Raw genomic sequence first — 23,341 nt, forward strand, 5'->3', positions numbered from 1 at the left:
TCGTCATTCAAACGTTGTTGTTCAAGCACCCAATCGGCATTTGTTTTAACCACGTGTTTCATGATCAGCTGGCTTTATTCCTTGTGTCAATTGAACTGATGAAGGATGGAGATGCAAATCCAGATGTAAAATGCGCCATGGCGTGCCGTAAGAGAGGACCAAATGTTGTGCGCGTCGATGATTGACTAAATTTGGGTCTTCTTCACATTTCCACTTACAACAACGATATTTTTGCTGGAGCGTGCATTTGGATTATGTATTCGCCGTTGATTATGTCGACCATAATCTGACTGTGATGCACTTATTTACTACAAAATATTTTTTTTCTGTAGTAGGTTTTCCTCAATTTTCACATGTTCAGCAGTAGATAAACAAATCATATTGTCGAATGACTAACCTTCAACTGAACATATGACGCCTCGGATGACAGTTCTGTTCGACAAATGTCATTGAAACAGGGCTGTGAAATATGGACTACGATATGCATAACTCTGTATTTATTTCTTTTCAATTTTCGAATATAAACATTCCAAAACAAACCAATAGTTTCGGGAGTTTTGGCGAATCTGTTACCAAAACGATGCCAAATATTCCTTCGATTCCAAACAACATATTGTAAGCATTGATTCGAGTATGAAGTAGTATTTATGTGGAAGGACGTCAGACTGTCTCAATAATGAATAATATAATCATTTTCAAGGAATTCTGCCCAGAAATAGATACACTACAAATAAATAGTCTGCATGACTGACAGGCGAAATGAAAAGCAATACAGCACAAATGAAGGTATTTACGAATTGTTATAAAGGGTGTTTTTTTTTTTCGAGGTAGCTAACTTTAAGTTGGCATTACTGTTCGAGATGGCAACCGATTTAACAGCTGTCAAGTGATTTATTCTCAGTTTGGTTTGGCAATTCATCATGAATAGACTCACGCCTGAACAATAATGGTTCTGTGCGGAATACGTATCGCGCACTACGTCCATTTTATTTTGTTTAGCGATGAAGCGCACTTCTGGTTGAATGGCTACGTCAACAAACAAAACTGCTGCATTTGGAGTGAAGCTAATCCTCAAAACTATGTCGAAACACCGTTACATCCAGAAAAACTGACTGTTTGGTGCGCTTTATGGGCTGGCGGAATCATTGGTCCGTACTCCTTCAAAAACGATGATGGCCAGAACGTTACAGTCAGTGGTGATCGGTATAGAGCCATGATTACTAATTTTTTCATTCCTGAATTGAACAACCATGATGTCCAGGAGCTGTGGTTCCAACAAGACGGCGCAACATGTCACACAGCTCGTGCCACAATCGATTTATTGAAAGACACGTTTGGTGACCGCCTAATTTCACGTTTTGGACCTGTGAGCCTCCAAGATCTTGTGATTTAACACCGCCAGACTACTTTCTGTGGGGCTATGTAAAGTCATTGGTCTATGCGGAGCCACAAACCCTTGACCATATGGAAGACAACATTCGCCGTGTTATTGCCGATATACGACCACAAATGTTGGAAAAAGTCATCGAAAATTGGACGTCCAGATTGAACTACATCCGAGCCAGCCGTGGCGGTCATATGCCAGAAATCATATTCAAAATGTAATGCCACAAGATTATCTTGCGGATAAATAACATTCATGTCAATCGAATAATCCATCGTTGTTTGATTGCAATTTAGAGTTATACAGCTCTAAAAAAAAACACCCTTTAGTTCAATCGGTACATGAAAACTATTTCTGAACAACATCTCATATGTTATGTACCAGCTAAAAACAATTAATCAACCACATATCACTGATTGCGAAAGACCCATAATATACAGGATGATTCGCAGCGATGACCTATCAGACATTTATCGAAAACTAATCATAATTTTGCGCTGAAAATTTTCATGTTTGGGTTTGGACATTGATCTTCCTCCCTAAAATATTTTCAGAACTCTTCAACTTCCGTTTATACCGGAAACTGACTACTACTTCCTCTTTTCAAATGGCAAAGCCAGCATATTATTTCATCATTAGATAGCTTTTTCGATGACAATTTCAACAGTATACATACCATGGGTATAAACTCAACGGTTCATGAGTCAATGGAATTCTCATAAAAAAAATTATTGCGTCGGGAACTCATATTTTCTTGAATATTTCTGAAGAAAAAAAAACCTTTTTCATTTTCCATTCTACAAATACGTATTGTCATAAGACTGTTCGCGGGTTGCAACAAAAATGTACGAGGTGTTTATGATAAGATGATGAACTTGGACAACTCATATTGATCAAAAATCAAGATTTTCAAATTAGAACCTATATTTTTCATTATTTTAGTCAATTCTACATATAAAAAAATTGGAGTTACTTAAGCAAACCCTATACCTAAAATGGATAGTTTATAAGTTATCGAGGAAGAGTTTGAATGAAGAATACTTCTTACTGAGTGGAGTAGTCTGTGACACAGAGAGAAACTAAAATTCGTTGTTTCGATAACTAACTTTTACATTTCATGAATTATAATTAATTAGTCGTTGGGATTTTTGCGAAATCCATATTCCAATGAAATTTTAAATTACGAATAATTGATTACAACTCATGAAATGTCAAAAGTAGTTTTTTTTTCTGTGTCACAGACTACTCCTCACATTTAGAAATGAATATCTCGGTAGCACAGTGGATTTAGAGTCGACTGTGGTGCCTAAAAGCGAATCCTTGCTAGGTCATGGATGTCTGATGATGGTTAATGAATTTGATAGATAAAATGGTCGCTGTGTAGATGGCCAAAATAGCCTAGCACATATAAAAGAAAAACAAACAACAACAGTTAGAAATTGCGGTTTTCCTTCTCGATAACTCTTGAACTTTTCATTTTATGTATAGCGTTTGCTCATTAGCAGAACTGACTGAAATAATAGGTTCCAATTTAAAAATTTTGAGTTTCGATCAATTTGAGTGTTCCAAGTTCATGATCTTCCCAAACATCCTGTACATTTTGTTCCAAACCGCAAACAGTCTTATAATACTTCATATTGGCAAAATCGAAAATGAATGAATTATATTAACAATGAAAACGTTGAAATTTTAATAAAAAGATTTATTTCTTTATCGAACAGGTTATTGAATATGTTACCGATCAACTGAATCGCAGTGATTAGTGATTACTGATTAGTATTTAATGGGGAACAACTCGCCACTTCTGTAGATTTAATTTCTGCATTAATTTTTTTGAGGTTGTTAGTTTCCACTTATCAGTTATAATGTTGCCAATTTCAGTGCCTTCACATTCATGGTAATTGTTGACATCAGGTCCTGATTGAATTATATTCTAATCTGCGTGTGAAATGAACAGGTTTTGTTGATAGATATGTTTTGTATATACGTTGTTCTGTCATTCATAAATTATGTGAGAATTCACTTCTTTGCAAAATAACCACGCAAATGTTCATGTCAAATTTGAAGCTGATCATATTATCAGAATCCTTCACTTACGAGTTATTTAAAATATTATGATGAATTACATCTCATATACAGGGTGATTCAGCGCGATGGCCTATTAGACGTTTATGGAAAACTAAGCATAATATTGTTCTGAAAATTTGCACTCCACTCCACACTGTAGGAAATTGCGGTTTTTCCTCATTAAAGTTCTTCCTCGATAACTCTTGAATAATTAATTTCATACGTAGAATAGACTGAAATAATAAAAAATAAAGGTTGTGATTTTAAAATCTTGAGTTATGATGAATTTGAGTTGTCCAAGTTCATGATCTTCTCATAAACACCCTGTACATTTTTGTCCAAACCGCAAATAGTCTTATAATACTACGTTTTTGCAGAATCAAAAATGAAAAAGGTTTTTCTGAAAAAAACTTTTTCTGCAGAAACATTCGAAAAAATGGGAGTACTTATGACCACCATTTTTTTCATAAGAATCCCATTAATTCATGAACCGTTGAGTTTTTACTCAAGGTATAGCATATTGCTGAAATTGTCATCAAAAAAGCTATCTAATGAGTGCCATTTAAAATAAGGAAGTAGTAGTTTGTTTCCGATTTAACCGGAAGTTGTAGCGATCCGAAAATATTTAAGGGAGAAAGATCATTGTCTTGAACCCCAATATGCAAGTTTTCAGCACAAAATCATAATAAGTTTCCAATAAACGTCTAAAAGGCCATCGCGGGGAATCACCCTGTAGACCTATTTACAGTTATGTGGTCATGAATCAATGAGAGCTCAAAAGCAAAGACAGTTCTTTTCTCGAATTTTTTCATGAAATATTTTATGATTCGGAAAAGTAAGCTGTGAATGAACGTGGTGGGATTGATTGTTTTAATTGACATATTAATGTCAATTAAAACAATCAATCCCACCACGATGGAACATTTTTCTATTTTTGAGATCCATAACATAAAAAATGTTGTCCATTGTGTGGTGCCGAAAGAAAACGTAAATAAAACACTTTCGTTTAGAATATCGATCGAATTTTTATTTCGTTAAAGTGCTTGGAACTTTGTGGAATACACCATCATTCAAATGTCCTCCGCGTGATCTCTTACATCTTTTCAGATCGTCAATACTCTGAGGATATTGGCATAAACAAGATCTTCGCATAACCCCACGAAAAAAATCTGTAGGTGATAAATCACCAGATCTTGGTGGGCGATTGTTGGCATGGAGTCGTAGAAGAAAAACAACTGCTATGAATTAATATTTAAATTGATTTCAATGCGATGGATACGTTGAACAAGCAAAAAAATTCACATCGCCGAAACGAGGTATTACGCGTCCTGGGATTTTTTCTTACAATAAAGTTGTTGTATGCTTCTTGCTGTAACCACATCTCTTCCAATTCCATATGGTTAAATTCAGGCCAAAAAAATCGGTAAACATTTGGCTATAGCGATGAGAATTGACGGTTTGAGTGACACCTTCTTCATTTTTAATGAAGTATGGGTCAATCACTGCACCAGATTAAGTTGCACACCATACAGTGCCTTTTTGTGAATGTAATGGTTACATCAAGATTTTCACTGTCCTATATGAGTCAGTTTTGCCTGTTTACATCGCCATCGAGTGTAAAATTGTCTTCCAAACGTTGTTGTTCGAGCACCTAATCGGCATACGTTCTACATAATCCATGGTCAGCTGGTTTCAGTTATTGTATCAAATGAAACTTAATAGGATGGAGATGCAAATCCAGATTCAAAATATGCCAAAGCGTGCCGTGAGAGAGGCCCAAATGTTGTGCGCGAAGAGGATTGGATAATTTCGGATCTTCTTCAACAATATTTTTGGTTGAGCGAGCATTTTGATTATCTTTGTGCCCTAAGACATTAGTAACAGATCTTATCTTTTTGAATTTTTTCACTGTCAGAGAGACAATTATGTCGACCATAATCTGCTGGTAATACACGAAACGTACTTAATACATAATCATTATTTTTGTAGTAAGTTTCCAAAATGTTCACGCGTTCAGCAGTAGATAAACGATTAAGGCTAACCTCCAACTAAACATATGACGCTTCGGATGACAGTTCTGTTTGAAATGTGTCATTGAAACAGGGCCGTAAAATCCGGTCGAAACATACACTGTGTCCGTAAAATATGGAACAAATTCATTTTTAGCGAAACAGACCATTTCAAGAAATAATTCTGAAACATGTCGATTTCTGATTATAATTTACCGTATTTTAAAATAATAATCTATAATATACAGGGTGAATTACTTTCGAGAATGACGCCACTGTCATTTTTTTTAAATGGAACACCCCCTTTTTGTCTCAATTTTCCGATTATTCTAACTGAGCTGATTCCCAAAATGGATCACATGTTCATTCCAATTGGTACAGGGTGGCCAAAAATACAATAGTTTTGTGTGTGCTCATAACGCGTAACTTTCTTTATTAGTTAAATTAACAATATTACCAAAATACTTATTGTCTAGCGGCAATTGGTTTGAATGTAACACCCTGTAGTTTGTTACATTTTCAGATTAATAAAAATGAGCTGTTTCCAAACATGAAAGAATATGAAAAAAATTATTTCTTATCAATTAAAAAAAAAACATAGTCGTCTAGTTTTTTGTGAAATGTCATCATTTGTTTATTGCCGCTAGATAATAAGTATTTTTGATAATATTGTTAATTTAACTAATAAAGAATGTTACGCGTTACTCTCTGAACACACACAAAACTATTGTATTTTTGTCCACCCTGTACCAATTGGAATCATGTGATAGATATATTTTTGGAATCAGCTCAGCTAGAGTAATCAAAAAATTGGGACAAAATGTGAGTGTTCCATTCAAAAAAATGACGGTGACGTCATTACTCGAAAGTAATGCACCCTGTTTATGAGGTTATTATTTTAAAATATGGTAAATTAATATAAAAAATCGACGTGTTTCAGGATTATTTCTTAAAATGGTCTGTTTAGCTGAAAATGAATTTGTTCCATACTTTACGGACACAGTGTATGTATACCGTCGCATTTTGACTTCAAATTCCTATTCAGGATACTGAATTTCATTTAAGAAGAACTCTTATCAATATCGATAAGAGTTCTTCTAAAATAAAGTTCAGCACCCCAAAATTGTCAATACTCGAAGAATTTTCGTCAAGGTAGCGCAGTTTCTAAATATTAAGAAAAGAAAAGGTCATTTTGAATTCAGTTATTCAATCTCGAGGAAATCAGTGCACATTTAGTAATAATCTCTCTAATACTCCCTCGAAAAAAAAATAAAAATGTAGATTGCTCTAGAAGCCTCCAAGAGTGTTTTGCATAATCTCATAATTCCAGTTTGATTCTTCATTTGTGTTCACGAAGAATGGACCAGAATAATTAATCAGAATGCGTTCCCGGAGAATTCCCAATAATTTGTCTTCCAATTTATGTCTGTGCCATCTGGCCCATAAATTGTATAAGGGTCAAGTAAGATTGATAGTTGGGATGTAATTTATTGAACTTCGGTTCGAGCAATCCATTGTTGAGAAAAAAAATCCTAGATATTTGGGATTCTATATTTCATTACGATGCTTTTTCATCTCACCCATTCGGAAATTTCGATGAATTATTTAAAAAAAAAGAGGATATAGGTTTGGGAAATGAACTCTGGGGTATGACTCATCAAATGTTCACTTTTATCCTTTTCTCGTTGAAGACATAATCTGGATGATACTTGAAAAGAGACATCTGAAGAGCGCTTCAAGGATCATGTAATAATTTGTTATACAGTTGTCTGCTTCCAATTGCGAAACAGAGCTGTACTGAATCAATATAGCAGCAGTGAAAAATTTTGGTTAGTTATTATTATTATCTGAACTGGGGTCGTTGTGGCTCGGTAAGCCTTCCGGGAACTGCGACCATGCAGATCTTTTGTTCACTACCCTACTCATTCATGGAAACTCGAGGAGGTCGTCAATGGCGTTGGTGAAACTAACAGCCTCATTAGAGACCGGTACCTCACGGGAATCCAGGACCGGCTTTCCCATATGAATGATTCTTAGGCCAGCCAGCTCTGGACACTTGCATACCATGTGTTAAGCTGTTTCAGCTTCTGATCCACAGAGCCTGCAAATCTCCCATACGGTACAAATGATGTTTATACCCATAGTGCTTCGTCAGCAGTCTCACCATCACCCGAAGCTCAGCTCGTGACAGCTCCAAGAGCTTTCTGGCATAGGTAGGTGAAATCATCACGAATTTCTTGGCCTGAGTAAGTACAGGAGTGTTTGTCCAGTGGGTTATCCTGTTATTGAACTCTCATTGCTTCACCGCTGCCTTATATTGGTCTTTTCCTAGCCCAGAGAAAGGCTCAGGTCCAGCAGGTGTTAACCTTGATGCACTTTTTGCAAGTTCATCGGCTTTTTCGTTTCCTTCAACACCACCAACCATCATAGTAGAGTCACTTCGTTGCCTCTGGCCAGTTGCTTTATGGTGTTACGTTACGGCATTCCCAGATCAACAGAGACCCCTGGCAGTATGATTCTAGGGATCTCAACGTGGTCTGGCTCTCTGTGGTGATGTAGACATGTGCCCCCTTGAGGTTCATTTCAAGACACTCCTGAGCGCATACGTAAACAGTCAGTATCTCTCTCTGTAAAATAGAGGGCTCATTTCCCAGGGCTTTAGGTCCATATACCCCAGTGCCAGTACCTCTATCTGAATTCGATCCATAGGTGAACCATATGGATGACTTTTTGTCCAAACGATTTATGAAACTTATTGCACTATTACGTTCAGTTATGACCGTTTCGAAGGGCGTTGGTATAACATCTGATGGTTTTGCTAAGAGGTTTGAATCTAGTTGATTTTCAATATCCTCATATGTCGGTTAGTGATGCCCCAATCACTTGTGGACATTTCCATAATAATAAATTCGCAATTCACCTGACCTCACGTCAGTCCTTTCTTTATTTTTGATGATTGCTTAGTTTTTTAAGGCTAGGAACATAGTGAAGCGACCAAGAGGTGCGAAGAGGATAGTAGAGAGGATATAGGCGAATTCAAACAAATATATTCTAATAGGGTAGTACATAGTGCAGCGATCCCGAATGCGGTTGCGCGAGGCGGTTAAGCGAGGATAGAGGCGAGATCGGGGAAGTTTGTTTTCGTTCATCGCCGCGCGGCTGCGCAATTAATAATTAAAATTGGATATTGACGCATTCATAAGTTCGATATTTGTGAAAAGTAATTTGTGGAATCAGAGAGATGCTCAATATCATAATTGATATATTTTGGACAAGTTATGGGATGCTGTAGCGGATGGAATGAAACAAACAAGTAATTAATCCGTGGGAGTGATAGGGTCGCGAATGAAATTAATCCAGTTTTTCATTAATTTAAATTCACTTTTTTCCAGAATGTAATCGTTGCCATATTCATATGGAAATATGAAAGAAATTTCTCTGGATGATCGCTTAATTCTTTATACAAGTGATGAAATTCACCATGTACTTTCCTAGATTTATTAATTTCGTGAACACTACAAGTTCTTCTATTTTCATCATTTTTCATTACATACCAGAGTTTCAATAACGAATTTTCTAACAGTATAAATCTATTTTTCGGAAACGTGCCTCCTCTGTAATAATCAAACTCGACTATCGCCTTGATTTCTTGTTCGCCTCACTATGAGATGACACCTCGTCATCGCCGCTACTCTCGGGAACCGCTATCCTTTCTGCTATCCTCTTCGCACCTCTTGGTCGCTTCACTATGTTCCTAGCCTAAGACTCCCCTATATCACATCGAAGTAGAAACCAGAAACAGAGGTGATTTTCAGTAGGATGATATTCTAAGAATACCCAAATGTATCGTTCCACTGTTGAATCCATAAAATTTTCTCCGGGAGGGGTTTGTCCATTTCAGCTTCTAAGGGTGTAGTCAAAAATTCGTTTTGATTTTTATACAATAGTTTTTCACTCTTCTGGATTCAAAACTGCTTCGATTGAATATTATTTATCCTATTCTCCTTCACAATGCAGAACTCAATGAAAAAAATTCTGACGCCAAATCTGAAATATTTCGAGAGTAGGATTGTTTCAACAAATGGAAATATACCACACTAGTTCTTCCAGTTTCATGAGATTTTTCGCGGAAGTATAGCTGGTTTCATATACAACGCGAGTCGGACCAGAAATTCCACTTGATTTGATTGTATGAATTGTAAAGGAATGGCGTTTCTATGTTGATCAAATAACAAAAACTATCATACAGAAATATCATAATGTCATATCGATTTGAACCTGAGATATCCGAATATACATAAATTGAGTTACATATAGTTCATTCAGGAATTATTGACATCGATGTAGGCCTTGAAAGTCCAGTCCCGGCTTTACTTCTGGTTATAAAATATCAATAAAATTCGCTGTGGTTTCATCATAAAATGAAAATATACAATGTGTTCCTAAATCGGATCATTCTCATAAAAAAAAAGACCTGTAAATATGCTCCCGCAAACTAAGTGTTGAAGACTGTTTTTTTTTTCGAATTTTTTCTCATAGCTTCTTTCCTCCACAAGATATTCAACTTGAATTTGGCATAGATGTTTCAATTCGTTTTCATCATGTTATATGCTAAATTTCAATTGAAATCTACAAGCTGTTTTTTTTCATCCAGAACTTTTTTTGGTGAACCTCTGGTAGTTTAGCAAGATGTAAAAAGAAACTTCACTTATTTACACAAACGTAGCAAAGATTAATAAAGATTCGATAAACTGGTATAATCATCACAAAAAAATTAGGCTTCAAGAAATACCCTATATCTTGCAAACAAAGAGTTTGAGGACGCATGTTCATAGGACTTTTTTTTTCAAAATTATCCAAGGAATCATTTTCATTTGTACCTCGAATTTAAGAACACCCTTATTCAATTGTAATTCAATAACCTAGAATCCTAGAAATATATTTGGTGATCTCTCTCTCTATTTGGTGATTTTTCAAAATATGTATCTTCTGTCAATGACATTTCTAATACCAACTTGAATTCTGAAAATCAAAATATTACGCAATGAGACATTACCAACTTAATTTCGATTTTCCATAACTGCCCGGGATGTGAGTAATTCCTGAACGGACTTTACTAGAATAGCAGTGGAATTGTAGGGGGCATTGAAATTATTCCACGAGTTTTTGAATGAACGATTGTTAATATGAGCCTTCTGTTCGAGTATTATAGATTATTCACTCTGATTCACTGAATTTTTTTGAAATTAAGATATATAATATTTCCACGAATATCGTTTAGTGATTTTCACATTGAAAAATGTTGGTTGAGAACGGTTTTCTTCATCACAAATTTGTCAAATAATAGATGAATCCTCCGAGGCATGAGAGTTCCGAGTACCAACATATAATAATTAAATATAACCATGGTATTGTTCTACATAGTATATGCCAGAATAAAGAACAGATTTGAAATATAATTAATTATCATCTGATGTTGGTTGCTCACGTGATGTGGAGCTCATATTGTATGTCTAATAATTTTATTAAGTGCACTATATGAGTTCTACATGCATTTTCCTACATTGTGTTTTCTGGATATATTATTATCAGATCAAATGATTAATTTTCATGGTATTTCATTTCATTTATTCATCCATACTAGCAAAAAATTGTTTCGGATTTAATTAACTTCAATAGTTTGATAAAACTCTAACGTCAGTCTGAAATTACGTCTAGATACTTCCTATTATATTTTCCGTTCTTTCATAATTATATTTTCTTGTGTCATTTCTTTGTTTTGGTGCCACCGAAATAAGTTGCTCTGGTGAATTTATCATTATTCTCCATCGTTCGAAATAACAACGAAGTAATAACAACTTTATCAAGTTTCTTCTGAAGTTCTTTCGTAATGTTTTTGAAGTTGGAAAACTAGATCGCAGTGTCGTCTACGTACTGAACTATTTTGCTCGTCATCTCCAAAATATCAGAAACGAAAATATTGAACAAATGGTGATATTGAAATGGAAGGAATATTCTATTTCACCTCAATAATTGTTTTATAATCAGCAGCCAATATCGGTGTATAGACAAACGTTATACAGATTACCTTGGAAATTGTTTTGACTACATAACAAAAATATATGATTTGACATAACTGAGAAGTCTACTAATAATGGTATGTCTATTGATAAGATTCCCGGTGGTCTCATCATTTTCCGGCACTTTTCAATAAAATGGCCATATTTGCTTGGAAAAGACAAGGAAAATCTTCCATTTCTTTCTGTATAGAACTACAAAGTTAAATGTTCAGATTTCCACGACTACAGAGAAATTTGATATCAGCGCCATAGGAGACAAAGCGGAAATAGAGTGAAATAGGTACCAGTAATCTCCTTGAAATCCAAGAAATCTTTGCTAGTGCTTTCTTTTGTCATCATTTCGTGGAGGGCATATTGCTATATTTAATTTATCCTCATTATCATGTGTTATTTCACCAACTGTGGGCTGTAGGTATAGGTACATATGACTTCCACGAAATCTGTCTGTCTTCTGTTTATCACGTCTCCTTTTACTTTAATCAGATACAGAGTAAGCTTATGTATTCAACTGAGTGTGATGAAACTATATTATTGACTTACGAGTTAACTAAATATTGAGTGTTTTTTTCGAGGTATTTAACTTTAAGTTGGCATTACTGTTCAAGATGGCGACCGATTTAACAGCTGTCGAGTGATTTATTCTCAGTTTGGTTTGGCAATTTATCATGAATAGACTCACGCCTGAAAAACGCTTGCAAATAGTGCAATTTCATTTCGAAAATAATGGTTCTGTGCGGAATACGTATCGCGCACTACGTCCATTTTATTTTGTTTGGTGATGAAGCGCACTTCTGGTTGAATGGCTACGTCAACAAACAAAACTGCCGCATTTGGAGTGAAGCTAATCCTCAAGTGTATGTCGAAACACCGTTACATCCAGAAAAACTGATTGTTTGATGCTCTATATGGGTTGGTGAAATCATTGGTCCGTACTTTTTCAAAAACGATGATGGCCAGAACGTTACAGTCAATGGTGATCGGTATAGAGGCATGATTACTAATTTTTTCATTCCTGAATTGAACCACCATGATGTCCAGGAGCTGTGGTTCCAACAAGACGGCGCAACATGTCTCACAGCTCGTGCCACAATCGATTTATTGAAAGACACGTTTGGTGACCGCCTAATTTCACGTTTTGGACCTGTGAATGGTCCTCCAAGATCTTGTGATTTAACACCGCTAGACAACTTTCTGTGGGGCTATTTAAAGTCATTGGTCTATGCGCATAAGCCATAAACTCTTGACCATTTGGAAGACAACATTCGCCGTGTTAATGCCACAAGATTATCTTGCGGATAAATAAAATTCATTTCAATCGAATAATCCATCGTTGTTTTATTGCAATTTAAAGTTCTATAGCTCTAAAAAAAACACCCTTCATAACAATTCGTAAATACCTTCATTAGTGCTGTATTTCTTTTCATTTCGCCTGTCAGTCATGCAGACTATTTATTTGTAATCTATTTCTGGGCCGAATTCCTTGAAAATGAATATATTATTCATTATTGAGATAGTCTGACGTCCTTCCACATAAATACTGCTTCATACTCGAATCAATTTTTAAATGCTTACAATATGTTGTTTCGAATCGAACGAATCTTTGGCATCGTTTTCGGTAACAGATTCGCCAAAACTATTGGTTTGGAATGTGTTATATTCGAGAATTGAAAAGAAATAAATACAGTTATGCATATCGTAGTCCATATTTCACAGCCCTGTTTCAATGACATTTGTCGAACAGAACTGTCATCCGAGGCGTCATATGTTCAGTTGAAGGTTAGTCATTCGACAATATGATTTGTTTATATACTGCTGAACATGTGAAAATTGAGGAAAATTTACTGCAGAAAAAAATATTTTGTAGTAAATAAGTGCATCACAGTCAGATTATGGTCGACATAATCGACGGCCTATACATAATCCAAATGCACGCTCCACCAAAAATATCGTTGTTGTAAGTGGAAATGTGAAGAAGATCCAAATTTAGTCAATCATCGACGCGCACAACATTTGGTCCTCTCTTACGGCACGCCATGGCGCATTTTGCATCTGGATTTGCATCGCTATTCTTCATCAGTTCAATTGACACAAGAAATAAAGCCAGCTGATCATGAAACACCCTTTAGTTATTGTCTCGACACTGAAAAGCGTCGAAGACATTCGGAACCTCTGACGATGATCTTAATTGTTGACGAAACGTCAGGTGATGAACAGACAAACAAAATTAGTATTTCGTGTCTTGAAAATTACATGAACCATCTATCTTGTCTTTCTTTACTTCAATTCGGGGAGTAATTTCAGTCTGCCGACAGCATGTAGATACTTAGACTTCCATTATTCTCTGTTCAATCATATCTCACATCAATTTTGAGTAAGAGCTTTATTGTATCATTTATCTCTATCTCTAGTTTCGATCACGTGATGCGTCACATCAACTTTTATTGTCGAACTCACGTATCAACTCTATTGATTTTTAATTTTAATGGTATTCTCGCACCTAATGTATTTGTACTTAATTGTATGAATATTATGAATTCCATAGTGTAACGACTTATTTGTTCATTAGTCGAACGGAAATGTAACCATAAAGATTTTCGAAGATGCAAATGAGGAAAAAGTGCTCCAACATCGAAAATGCATTATCATTTTTCATCTATCATAATTTACAGAATAACTTCAGGAATATCAATTTTGGTTTCGAAATCTCAGAGTTTAATAAATGTTCCAGTAAAACCTAGTGCTTGAATTTAACGCTCACAATAATCATCAATAATCAGTGCTTCTTTTTATTTTGTACAGGATGATTCATTAAAAATGTGCAATAGTTGGATTGTAGATTGTATTTCTCAAAATAAAAGGTTTTCCAATAAAGGAATTCATTTTGATAATTTACATACAGTCCATTCAGGAATTATTGACATCGAAGTAGGCCATGAACGTCTAGTCGCGGCTTTATTTCTGGTTACAAAAATATCACTAAAAATTGCCATGGTTCATCATAGAAATGACCAGTTTAAATTATTTTCATCATTTTTGTATCCGAAAGATCCTGAATTTTCGAAATTACGATTATTACGAAGGGACGCATACAGTCATGATTTCATAAATTGAAATTCAGATTATATAACGTAAAAATATAGTGAAATGCTATCTCGTTTCAAGGAAATCCAATGAAGAGATATCTATTCATTTAAGTGTCGCTCATGAAAGATCCCATTGAAGATCATTAAAATATGCATATTCCTTTTCACCAAAGACTCTTCAAAAATTGTTGCATTACTGATGGACACTGGATACCAACCTGCTTGCAAAATTCTTATCAAATAACTCTTATAGATCATTTTAACTGTGGTGTCTAAACTGGTAAAGAAAACAGAAAAAACTGGTTGATAAATTTAAATAGTGTAGCTTAGTGAATAGAAGAGCCATATCATAATAAGACAGAAATAAAATTCAAAGAATCCATTTAGTATATGAAAAATGATATCACAGTTGTACTGTTACTTTCAAAATTGGAACCAATTTATCAGCTGATGTGTAAATTACTTTCTAAAGTCACTATTTATTGAAACTGTTCATGACATGAATGATTGATTAAACTTGTATGAAAAATATAGGTTCTATTTGTACTCGAATTTTCCGTTTTTCATTGAAATGTTTTATACTAGTTTCTATTAAATAACATAAATTATTTTGCTCATAACAGCTTTGAATCACTCACTAAAAGCATTTTTGCATGAAATTATTTTCAATCTGTGAATTTTAAAATTTTATTGCATTCTTTTATTATCTTCAAGTGGGTAAGAGGTGAAGAAATTCTTGAAGTTACTCTTCTGAATATATTTTTCGATTAAATACTCAGTAAAAATTCTATAAAGCAATTGGAATTTATTAGATTTTTGGGTTACTCATTGAAGAACAAAAAACAGATATAACAATACTTAATTTCAATATAGAATATAAATAAACTATAGATGTAATGTCAAGACTTTGTTTAGCAATCCAATTATAAAATAATTCTCTCTTCATAGATTTATATAATCCTCATGATCACCACTGTGAAAACAAAACATCCAGGTAAAAATCCAAATATCCAGCATTCAAAATAGTGCTCCTTCTACTTTTACCCTTGAATATACTTGAAAAACATTCTGTTTTCTTTCAAGAGTTCACTGTTGAATAATGCTGGCATTTTCAAATAATCAAGTTTCATCGTACTAAACTTATTATATTTTTCTGTTTATAATAAGAATTTTCCTTTTATTAACTGTTTTGAACTTGTAACCAATTAAGTTTATGTAATGTTGTCTTTGATTGATTAAAATCAAAATGCTTTTTGGTCAAATTTCATCCAGGCTGATATATTGGTTGCTTTTGGCTCGGCTTCTGGTAACAATCAAATCATTCAATGATTCTTTGAAGGTGAAATCGTATTGCACAGGTTTTCTTCCACTAATAATCCAGGTTGTAATGACTTGCCTTCTTCTTTTTTTCAAACAGTACTGTGGAAAATACTCAAATAAACTAATCAATGTGTGTTTGAAACTGATACAACTTTTAAGTTTCAAAATTTCTTCGATCAAAACCAATAACACAAACAAACTGAAATCTAACCTCCTATCAATGACATTTCCAATGCCAACCCGAAATCTGCAATTCAAAATGTTACTGAATGAGCCAGTACCAACTTAATTTCGATTTTCCAAAGCCACCCGGGATGTCAATAATTCCTGAATGGACTGTAAATAATTTATTCTAAGATAAATCAATGGATGCTTATTGCATTGTAAAGAGGAAGATGCTATTAAAAACATCAGCCAAATGGCTGCCACGGATACGATTGCAGCACCATTTCCTCTTCCATCTCATTATATAGGGTGTTTGAAGTGAGTCTATCACGTTTGACGCAAAATAGTGAATATTCTAGTAACGGGTGTTTTTTGTCGAGGTATATAACTTCAAGTTGGCATTACTGTTCAAGATGGCGACCGATTTGACAGCTGTCAAGTGATTTATTCTGAGTTTAGTTTGGCAATTCATCATGAATAGACTCACGCCTGAACAACACTTGCAAATAGTGCAATTTTATTTCGAAAATAATGGTTCTGTGCGGAATACGTATCGCGCACTACGTCCATTAGCGATGAAGCGCACTTCTGGTTGAATGGCTACGTCTACAAACGAAACTGCCGCATTTGGAGTGAAGCTAACCCTCAAGTGTATGTCGAAACACCGTTACATCCAGAAAAACTGACTGTTTGGTGGGCTTTATGGGCTGGTGGAATCATTGGTCCGTACTTCTTCGAAAACGATGATGGCCAGAACGTTACAGTCAATGGTGATCGGTATAGAGCCATGATAACTAACTTTTTCATTCCTGAATTGAACAATCATGATGTCCAGGAGCTGTGGTTCCAACAAGACGGCGCAACATCTCACACAGCTCGTGCCACAATCGATTTATTGAAAGACACGTTTGGTGACCGCCTAATTTCACGTTTTGGACCTGTGAATTGGCCTCCAATATCTTGTGATTTAACACCGCTAGACTACTTTCTGTGGGGCTATGTAAAGTCATTGGTCAATGCGGATAAGCCACAAACCCTTGACTATTTGGAAGACAACATCCGCCGTGTTATAGCCGATATACGGCCACAAATGTTAGAAAAAGTCATCGAAAATTGGACGTCCAGATTGGACTACATCCGAGCCAGCCGTGGCGATCATATGCCAGAAATCATTTTCAAAATATAATGCCACAAGATTATCTTGCGGATAAATAAAATTCATGTCAATCGAATAATCCATCGTTGTTTTATTTCAATTTAAAGTTCTATAGCTCTAAAAAAAACACCCTTTATTTTAAGTTGATATGAAACATTGAATCACTTTGAGACATAAGAAGTGCATTCTTTGTGGAGAAACTCGCGAATTGAGTGAAATATCGTATCACACTGATATGTTTTCATTTCCGCACTCTTCATGTCAAATTTGATTGTTCATGTTTGGGACAAAATTTGCTTACTGAAAATGACATATGCTCCTCTATCAATGTTTATTACTCTGAGGTTGAATCCAAATCGAATGTTTGTTCAAATTCCCAATGTCAATTTTACGATGATGATGAACTTAACTGTTACATTTCGAAATAATACAGGGTTTATGTACTCTTCGACAATACCCATTATAACTTAATCTGTTGATATTTAGTTTGTGAGATTCGTCTGATTCCTGAGGTGTAAATAACCAAGTATTCAAGGGTTAATTGATCTCAATTAGGAGTAAATAATGACTCCATTCATAGGCGCAGTCTTGGAATAATCAATAACACTGTTCATACACCAGACGAATTGTCAATGTTAGTTTAGTCTCAGTCAGTGAGCATCTTGTAAAGTGCCCAATATATCATTGTAATTGATGGACTTTTAAAACGCAAATGGTATGAAAACTTCTGCTCTCTCTCATATAAAAACGCATAAATATTGATTTCAATATTGAACAAAACGTAATATCTGTAATTATTCGAATTGTAATACACTCATTTGAAATTTCTCCCAACTTTCTACTGTAAACAGAGAATTATTATCATTCGATTCAATTTTCTAACCATTTTTTATTGAACACAATCTACGACGAGACGAATGATTACCTGTCCTCAATAAATATGATACTCCAATGCAATCTGATTTAGAGTTTCAACTATTATGAAATACTATGTTTACCCATAATATATGTATCATGTTAGTTCTATTGTATCTTTGGGACGTGTAAGGATATATCTGATATTACTGTTCTCTTGGAGAATTTATGTGGTAAGAGTGTTGTGATGCTACATTATTATCAATGAATGGAAATCAATGCAATAAATCTTGTTTTTTATGCATTCCCTTGAATCAGCAAAAAAACAGAATTTTAACTTTCAAATTCATGAAAATATGAATCAATTTATTCAATTATTAGGTAAATGAAGTATTGTAATTTATTTTGGAAAAATTTCCATTTCACGTCTCATCTATGTTATTTTGTGTTTTAGTGAAACTTCCTTTTAATATTATCATGGGTCGAACACTGATTGTTCAATATATTTTTTTTATTTAAATTTACTTGTCTCAACAACTAGGCCATTGACACATGGTACAATGTACAGTGCATCCCATTTTGGGTGAGACAGCCAGGTTTCTCGCTTGTTATTTAGGATAGAGCCTAGTAGTGTTTTTTTATATTTCTGAACATCCTACCTACATAGTATCATACATCATTTTGAAGGAAAAAAAAATTACGAATCCAACGAAGTAATAATATACAGGGTGTTCCATTAAAAAAACTATAGGTTTGTGTTGAATCTTCAAAACCATACCCCGAAAAAAAAATTGAGTACGCCACTGGATTCTACGCAGAATTCTGATGCAGATGTAGTTTTTACCTCAGCATTATTTCTACTAACTTCGGAGATAAAAGAGGGGTCCGAAAAGTATCAATTTCCAAAATCGCCCTGTATCTCTTGAACGGAAACAGTTATGCAAAATCTGATTAGACCAACTTGAGTTTCACGAAAAAGTAGGACAGGAACGTGAAAACCGCAAGGCTCTATCTCAAATAACAAGCGAGAAACCTGGCTGTCTCACCCGAAATGGGATGCACTGTACTTATCCTCTAAGCATTATAGGTAATAATGTTTATGGAATATTCACTAGTATTTACTGAAAGCAAACGTACTAAAATAAAATCAATCAAATATCAATGTACAATTGTGAATTGACATTCATTCAGAGAATTTTAGTGTGACTTTAATTTGAGTTGCTGTCCACTATATTGAATAAATTTTTCCTCAAATTCAATAATTTTTTTTTCGATTTTGATAGGAATATCCTGAATATTCAATTTATCTCTGGGAATTCGTCTATAATTATTTCTATTCGAGAAATTTCGTGAAAAATTTTGTAACGCAAAGAAGAAAAATTTACTGAAATCTGGAATCCAACATTATAACGCATTGATGAATATTCAAAACGATTTCAAAACGAAATACGGGTTCCAAGGATTTTTTTGGATGCCTATGAGATAGATGGATGTAATGAACCATCATGTAAAATCAGCAGTTTGTTGTATCATTGGATTTTGGGCTTACTATTGGAAATAATCAACCAATCTAATCATTTATCCATAATTCATTATTGTTTTTACAATACTCTCATCAAGCTGTGAAATTTTCATTCATTTTTTCATTACAGAACGATATTTTGGATTTTGGAAATGGAGAAATCTTGCGACGAGCAATGGTAATCATGGTAAATGATGGAAATAATATTCGATTATCATAGATAGACAAGCTTCAATTCTATTATTTTTAGAATGGTAGGTAAAGAAATATTTAAAAAAAAAATATATAATTAACTTTTTTTCCGTGAATTTTGTTGAACACTACAATTATTGTTTAAGCAAGTACATGTTGACTTCTTCAGAATGGTTGTGAACATGATAATTTTCATCAGGTTCCTTAAGTAGGGAAATAAGTCAACATTCAAATATTAATTAGTGCTAGCTGTTAAAGTCAACATTCAGTCAATGAGACAATTATTATGTTGAATCAATTTTGCGTGTGTGTGATATCGTGGAGGTCCAATACATTATCAATTTTTCACATTTTTTTATTTATAGAAAGTTTCATCATCACCTACTTCAAAATCCTAGAGACATGTATATAACAAAATTTTAATAAATTCATTATTACTGGGTGTTTTTTCGACTCACTACATTATAGTTTACTGTTCCAATTGATTCAAAATCAATTGACTACACAAGGTTTTTCAATAAGAGGTTTCATTTTTAATAGCCCGCTATCTGGGTGGTTGTCACTTTTAAAGTACATTTGTCAAGTGAAAACTACGTCATAAATAAAAATGGAACGATACATGCTTCTACAAAGCACTGAAATTGTTCAAATTCTCACAAAAATGGTGAAAATTTTAAATTTTGCACAGTTCGCAAAACTAAAGCACTTTTTTTGAGTTGTTGGGACAAGTTAAAGATATGAAGAATCGAAACCGTGGACTTAAGAACAACTGGGAATATTGCTACTGTAACCCATGGTGTTAACAGAACCCTTGTTTCCGATTTCTCGTTGATCTTGGGAATTGGGCATTCCACAAATGACATTACACCATATTTTGCATAAAAACAGTCTCAAAGCTTTCGAAGTTCCGACACAAGACCTCAGAGCGGTCTAATACAAGCAACGTCGTATCTTCGCTGATCTTGAAATGCATAAAAATGATTCAGATTTTCATCGAAAAAATATCTTCAGTGATGAGGCCTATTTCACCTTGGAAACCACGTTGATAAGCGAATTGTCGCGTTTGTGGCTCGGAAAATCTAAGAATGATTCTTGGAAAGCATTTTTATGTTCAACTTGTCACCTTTGGATGCAGTTTTCGAGCTGGACCCTGGTTATTCGAAAATGAGGCTGATGCAACTGTTACTGTGAATGTATTGCGTTACCGAGTTATGATTAATAATTTTTTCATAGCAGGAATTGGAAGATATTTATGTAGACGACGTGTTTTTCAACAAGACGGTGCTACGTGCAACGAAACAATCGCAATTGAACAAGAAAAATTATGACCGTTTCATTTCTTGAAGAGGTGATCACAATTGACCACCGAGATCTTGTGATTTAACACCTTTAGACTCTTTTCTTATAGGGACCACGTGAAAGATAAGGTCTATGCCAATGCTCCACAATCGATTCAAGCCTTAAAGAGAGAAGATATAGTGCTGCCATCGTGGCAACACTGTGGCGGTCATTCGGCTGATATCATTTTACATCGTTAATGACATAATCCTAAAACATTCTAGTCTTTTTTATAATGAAAAGGAACCTCTTATTACAAAATCCTTTGTTTGTTCTGGTTTTTATGTCACTATGTAGGTATGCTTAAATTGATACGATATTATATTTTCGTAGTATTCAAATATTTCACCAATGTCATTACTTCTTCTCTTCGTAGTTCCCAGATCGATCTAATATAACTTTTTTTCGCAGTACCACAAAAATTGCATTACGGTAATCAGCCTCATCTTAGTTGTCTTGGGAGCAGTTTTGATCGGCTTGAAGAGCACCTTCTACAATTATGGCATGCGCACTCTTCTCACATTCGAACCTGGAAGTCAGTTATTCAACGCCTGGACAAGAAGCCCACCAGGTGTCAACTACGACGTATACGTTTTCAACTGGACCAATCCGGAAGATTTCAAGAATCATTCGACCAAACCCATACTGAAAGAAATTGGACCGTTCAGGTTTAGTCAAGTAATCGAAAAAGTTAATGCCACCATGTACGATAATGAAACAATGTCGTACTATAGAAGACGGAGCTTTTATTTCAACAAAGAAGAATCGGTTCACGATTTGGATTTCAATCTTACAATACCCAATCCTATAGCAATGGTAAGAAATTTTTTATGACCGCTATGCCACATCGCCTTCTAATTATCATTTACCATAAAACAAAACGAGAAATTCTGCGCGAAAACCATGTTATATTATACTGAATGGTTAAAACCCTTGCAGAATCATTTCTCACAGTTCAAACCCTGCACAATGATTCTGCTGAGTGATAGTCCAATGAATGTTATTTTCTATTTCGTTCAGTTTATTGGCAATTTGCAATCGAAGAAAAAGTATAAAGTGCAACATATGCGAATAACATATTTCTTACTAATGATGAATTTTCGATTTTTTTTCTGTACTAGCTACACAATATATTATTATACAAAGTGCTCAACCAATGATGCGATGCTCCAATACGGTTAAAAACTGTAATTTTCTCATTGTTTCCCACACAGTATCAATCGGCTACATTCTCAATTTGAAAGGAAATACACAGGGTGTATCAAAAAAGGCCAATTGAAAAGTACCCGGTCTTCCATAGTAAAAGACATTTTTTTGGCGAAATTCGATCTTAGAATACTGATGCCATAACCTTGTCAGCTGACTGTTGTATTTTTCCTCGCTTTGGATTCGGTTTATCGTGTGCAGTCCTCTCAGCTGACTGTCGATTGGACTCCGGAGTGAAATGATGGAGCCATGTTTTATCCATTGTCACATATCGACCCAAAAGTTCAGGTTTATTGTACTTAAACAGTTTAGAGCACTGCTCAGAATCATTAGCACGTTGTTGCTTTTGATCGATTGTGAGCTCGCGCGGCACCCATTTTGCACACAGCTTTCTCATGTACAAATATTCGTGATTGATACGATGTACACCTTCAAATGGTATCTTCACAATGTCTGCTATCTTGATCAACTTCACTTTACGGTTATTCAAAATTAGCTTGTGAACTTTTTTGATTTTTTCGTCGGCGACAGCCTCTTTTGGGCATCCACTGCGTTCGCCGTCTTCGGTGCTCATTTCACCAGGTTTAAACTTAGCATACCAATCAATGATGGTTGATTTGCCTGGTGCAGACACCGGAAACTCTTCATCAAGCCAAGATTTTGCTTCAACATTGCATGGAATGAATGTACTCAAATTTGTTTCAAGTTTCTTATGCTCAAAGCCGTTTTTGAAATATTTCGATGAAGGGTTAAAAAAAATTCAGAAAACAAACTAGTATTCATTTTTGAATTAATGTTCGAACATGTTTTCCGTTTTTATTATGCTCTGTATGTAAGTATTACACAGGATTTGATAAGAACTGAACAAAACAAACCTCGAAAACAATGTTGAAAGTTAATTGATGTATTTAATCACCATTCGCAGTTAATATCTTTACAAGCAATTAGCCTTGGCAATTTCAAG

General features: G+C 34.7%; 1 protein-coding gene across 4 annotated transcripts in view; it reads left to right on the forward strand.

Annotated features, from left to right (window-relative positions):
* The window catches only part of LOC123679880 (protein croquemort-like), a 40,329-nt gene that overhangs the window by 8,360 nt on the left and 8,628 nt on the right, over window positions 1-23,341 (forward strand). For 2 of the 4 annotated variants that reach the window (XM_045617419.1, XM_045617420.1), the window contains exons 2-3: window positions 19,772-19,895; window positions 21,583-21,987. In XM_045617419.1, the coding sequence (XP_045473375.1) occupies window positions 19,893-19,895; window positions 21,583-21,987 (408 nt within the window). In that variant the 5' untranslated portion in view covers window positions 19,772-19,892. Of the gene's footprint in view, window positions 1-17,847; window positions 17,980-18,223; window positions 18,353-19,771; window positions 19,896-21,582; window positions 21,988-23,341 lie in introns of those variants that run through there. The other 2 variants (XM_045617421.1, XM_045617422.1) reach the window with 2 other exon arrangements.

Source organism: Harmonia axyridis, chromosome 5, assembly GCF_914767665.1.
Source record: "Harmonia axyridis chromosome 5, icHarAxyr1.1, whole genome shotgun sequence".
Classification (NCBI taxonomy): Eukaryota; Metazoa; Arthropoda; class Insecta; order Coleoptera; family Coccinellidae; genus Harmonia; species Harmonia axyridis.